The sequence below is a fragment of the Sander vitreus genome, chromosome 6, assembly GCF_031162955.1.
Source record: "Sander vitreus isolate 19-12246 chromosome 6, sanVit1, whole genome shotgun sequence".
NCBI classification, from domain to species: domain Eukaryota; kingdom Metazoa; phylum Chordata; class Actinopteri; order Perciformes; family Percidae; genus Sander; species Sander vitreus.
In genome coordinates this window covers 31,926,592-31,931,591 of record NC_135860.1, presented here as the reverse complement: position 1 = coordinate 31,931,591, position 5,000 = coordinate 31,926,592, and the positions used below count along the sequence as shown (strand labels likewise).

Genomic DNA, 5,000 nt, shown 5'->3' with positions numbered 1-5,000 from the left:
CCTACACGGTCGGAAACCTTACTGTTTTGATTCATCTCACCACGCTTAATGATTATTGTGATCAGCTTAAAGTTTTCATGACAGAAACAAAGTATCAAAAGGTCCATAAAATCATCTCAAACCATTTGTGTGTTGTATAACACACTGCTGGGCTTATTGTAAATGCTTACGTTGGTTGCTTAGCAAAGGTATTCCATGGTAACAAATGTAATCTCTGTGTATGAATAAGGAATAATGCGAGGCATTTTACCTTTTTGAAATTTTGTCACTGAAATGAAGTAAAGCACTGTTTTCTAGTTTTCGAATGTCCCAACTTTTAATAGCCATCTTTCAAGCCTCCAGGCGTGAGTATGTAATGCTAAAACTGTTGGATGGAGTATCATCCAAGTCCTGACGCCCTCAAAGTCTAGCATTAATCTCAGACAGTGAACAAAAGGCAGATGACCTCTTACATGTTTACCTTGGCTCTTGCCTCTGAACATTCAGAATTCCTTCCTTTAAAAGACTGACTGTATCTACATGAGGACAATGTGATGATAGTGTTTTCCTTCATGCGTCAGTTAATCATAAGATCTACTATCAGTAATCTGTTCCCAGCATCAGCCTGTCAAAGGCTAGTGAGAGTATGTGTTTGCGTGAGTGTATGAATGGATGTAACTATGTTTTTTTTAGCTGTTCAGCTCAGGCTTTGCACACAGAGGAGGATCATATTGCATAACAAAGACTGACATTTATGTTTTGTACATTGTACAGAATAATTTGTACAAAACATAGATTGTAGACGCCATTCATCAACATGCACGGCCAACCCAGTCTCACAGCAGTTCGTGAAATGGTCACGTTATTTAATCTATTGATTTGTGTACACGGACACGTTTATTTCGTTTTTTTCGTGGTGGTCAGCACGTTTTTTAAACTAATGAATTTCAATGAGAAGCATATTTCATGATCACAGCACGACTACGGTAGCGAGTAGTATGAAATGCCGAAAATCCGCTCAGGGAGGTTGGTTGGGGTGGTGGATGGGTCAAACAACACAGGACTTTCACCCAGGAGACCGGGGATCGTGTCCCGCGTTTGACGTTTCCTTTCCCCGTTGTTCTTTTCCTAAACACAACCGTCCCGTTGTTGTCCCATGTCCCCCAGAGGCCGCGGCCGTCTCCCGCGTGTGACCTTTCCTTACCCCGTTCTTCTTTTCCTAAACCCAACCTCCGTATAGATGCTTTCCATAACGTGCTGAGCACCACGAAAAAAACAAGATAAACGTGTCCGTGTACACAAATCAATAGATTAAAAATTACGTGACTATTTCACGAACTGCCGTGAGACCATGTTGGCACGGCTGTACAGATAATCGGCAAACATTTCCTTAAATTATCAGATAGCGCTAGCTAGCTAACTTGGTCAGCAGGATGCTGAACAAGACAGTTTTAGGCTACCAAATGTTCCAATTAACTTTGATGAAGTGAAAACACATAGTGTTCAAAGGTTCAACGTTCAATCAAAAAGTTCATGACTAGGGCCATGGCTACGCATTGCATCTGTCCTGACTGGCAAGTCGGCATGTAGCCACGCCCATAAAGCATCCCCTGCTTTATCGTCAATTTTAAAATAAATGGGACCATAATTTACAAAAGGAACATCATGCTGTATTGAAGAAGACTTGAAAGTAGCGATTGAGGCCATAAACTCATTATGAAAATATTTATTAAGTTTATAAATCAAGTGAGAAGTAGGGCCAATCTTCCATAGTCTTCTATAGAAACGGACTTCTTCTTGCAACCAGTGGAGTCGCCCCCTGCTGGAAATGAGATAGAATGCAGCTTTTAAGGCACTTCCGCATTGGCTTCACTTTTCAGGCCTGGAAGCTTCGTTCATTATTTTTCAGTCTGTGAATAGACTGTAAAATAATGGACGAAGCTTCGAAACCAGGCTGGTTTTCTGACTCAGATTAGTTAGCTTTGCATGTTATTGCAATGACCGCGTTTTGTTTTAACACATGTTAAAATGTGCTGTGACCGGCTACGAAGATGGAATGCAGCGGGGGGCCAACACACCGCAGCATTGTGTGCATTATTGCACGCCAACCGCTATCCCCAGAGGGGGAAACCCAGACGTGACCGTTGGGGTTACTCAACTCGTTCACCTCTGAAGGTGTGGGGGAGGTCCACGAGCAGCATTCCATCGCTATGTTTTCCACTCCTACTTATAAACTTTCAGTACACAGTTCTGTGAACATGCATTACAGATCATAAACTATGGGGGAGGAGCCTAAAATAGAATTCCATATGTGACATCATCAGTGAGGTAAAACAACAGGCTAATACACCCTGTTTTTCACCCAACAGACATTGGTGGAATGTAACGAAATACAAATACGTTGTTACTGTACTTAAGTAAAATTTTCACGTATCTGTACTTTACTTAAGTAGAATCAATAGTGCATACTTTTGACTTTTCATTTGTTACATTTTGCAGCAATTATCTATACTTTCTACTCCACTACATTTCTACAACGTTCCGTTACATTTTCTGATAAGTTTTTCCCCCTGCCAAAACGTCCCTGCCTGACCGTCACACATTTGTCTCACCAGTGAAGTTTGGTTGCCATAGATATATATATATATATGGCACCGCCGATCCTTTATTGGCTTCCAAGCCGGCTCCGGTGCTCCACAGCCTGGGCGCAGTGCCGCTGACCCTTGGTAATACGGCCTCCGGTAAAACCAACCGCATTCCGATTCTAACAACATACATGTATTTGCGTTTTATGCTGGTTAGGATAGGAACTTTTTTTTATAAGCCAGGCCTTGTTTGTGGTAGTGGACAGTATGGATACTGTCGAAGCTCGTCATCAAAATAACTGAACCACTCCTTTGTAAATCATGGGTCGCTAGACACAGCGCCCTTACTGACCAAGGTGCTAAGTAACGAACTAACCAGCTTTTTTTTTTTTTTAAGATTAAGAGAATAAATCGTTATGCAAGTACTTTTACTTTTAATACTTAAAGTACATTTAAAATCAGGTACTTTTTTACTTTTACTTAAGTAGGGTTGTCATTGTGGTTCTTCTACTTTTACTAAAGTAAATATGTATCTGGTTATTTGTACTTTTACTTAAGTACTGAGATTCAGTACTAGAGACCAAAACCTGATTGAACTGATGACATCATCTGTGAGCAGTGGTGGAGGACCATTGCTCACAGATGATGTCATCAGTTCAGTGAGGTCACAAGGGGGTAAGCTTCTCCTCGGACCGCGTAGCTCCTATGGCGCCATTTTGAGGCTACCAAGCCATCACCTCCCGTTAGCATTCCATTGACTGCCATTCATTTTGACGTCACTTTGACAGCGAATAACTTTACATCTGAAGCGTTTCAAGACTATATTTGTCCGTTGTTTATTTCTAAAGAAACACGACAATGTATAAAAGGCTCCATTACCTTGTATCTCACGTTATGGCTCCGTAGCAGACGTTTTTGTAAAAATAGGCTAACGATTGTGTCATAACCACGTGACTTACTGTCGCACAGTAGAGGAATTACCGTATAGTACAGGAGAAGCTCGCAGGCAGTTTCGACTCACATTAGCTGTTTAAGTGTAATGACTAATGTTAACTAGCATTGTAGTTAGCAATAATTAGCCTGTGCCTATGTTATCGCCTTACATATACCTACGCTCTCTGTCTCTGCAAGATTCAGAATGATTGAGATGTCTCTTGGCACAGCTACCAGAAGACTTACAACTTTCAGACAGGTTGCTCACGTCACATTTACGTCGTCAAGCTCAGTTGGAGGCTGCTCAGTAACGCTCAGCCATCACCAGAAAAGTGCTTCTAATATCCTTCACTGGTCTCCGTCCAGAGCAACAGGATCTGTTGATCCATTCTTATGTACTGTCTATGCTTGGGGACATTGTAATTGAGATTAAAAATGAATTCATCAATCAATGGGGAAATTGTGCTCTAAACATGTAACTTGATTAGATGTTAATATTACAGATAACATTTCACATATTAATTTAACAGCTCTGACACAGAGCAGGGTTATGAAAGGAATACATTTTGAAAAAATGAAATATCCTCATTAGAATGCTGTTGAAACAACGGTTATATCTAATCTAGATGTCTGACAAACTCACGTTACAACCACATTTAGCCAGGTAAAAAAGCTGTGGGGGAGGAGCCTAAAGTAGAATGTCCCAAATGTGACATCATCAGTGAATGTTGTTTTGTCTTTGCTCTCGAACAGTATTGTGTATTGTATGTAACTTATCTGGCTTTTATTGTAATTGATAATTGAATCGATGAATAAAATGTATTTAAAAAAAAATAATAATAATAGAGCATTCCATTTACCTCGGAACTCGGAATGACGTCACACCCGAGTTGAATGCATTCCATTTACAAGACAGATTGTCATTGTTATTATTAGCTATAGCCAGGTTAGCCATTGTTAGCAATACCAGTTGATAAACTTAAACTTGAGGTCAGGTGGCGTGTTTCCGACTTTGACCTCGGAAAATCCGATTTCAATGGAACGCACTTGTCCATTATTTTTACAGTCTGTGGTACAAAACTAAAAAATTCTGCATTCTTCACAGATGGATGTATTGTTTGCTGAATATCCGCACATCCATTTCTATCATCAATCAGCGCATATACTGTATATATATATATATGCGTTCATCTATCAGTGCATATTGTTCACAGATAAAAGAACAGCATGCATAAGGTCGACTTGTACATTTTACAGATGAAGGTGACACCTTCAAAAATGAGTGTAAAGAGAGTGCAGATCATGTCAAGTTGCTCTTTGGTTGTCTCCCGTGCTCTCTCAGGTGATTGAGTCTCTGGGCATCATGATCTACAAGGCTCTGGATTACGGGCTGAAGGAGAACGAGGAGAGGGAGCTCAGCCCTCCTCTGGAGCAGCTCATCGACCTCATGACCAACATGGCCGAGGCTGAGAGGGACGCCTGCCCCGATGAAGGCTACGAGGC

General features: G+C 40.9%; 1 protein-coding gene across 5 annotated transcripts in view; it reads left to right on the top strand.

The window, feature by feature from the left end:
• Window positions 1-5,000, top strand: part of spire1b (spire-type actin nucleation factor 1b) — a 63,881-nt gene that overhangs the window by 18,989 nt on the left and 39,892 nt on the right. For all 5 annotated transcript variants that reach the window (XM_078253746.1, XM_078253747.1, XM_078253748.1 and 2 more), the window contains one exon: window positions 4,840-5,000. This exon is cut by the window's right edge and continues 76 nt beyond it. In XM_078253746.1, coding sequence (XP_078109872.1) covers window positions 4,840-5,000 — 161 coding nt within the window. The remainder of the gene's footprint in view (window positions 1-4,839) is intronic.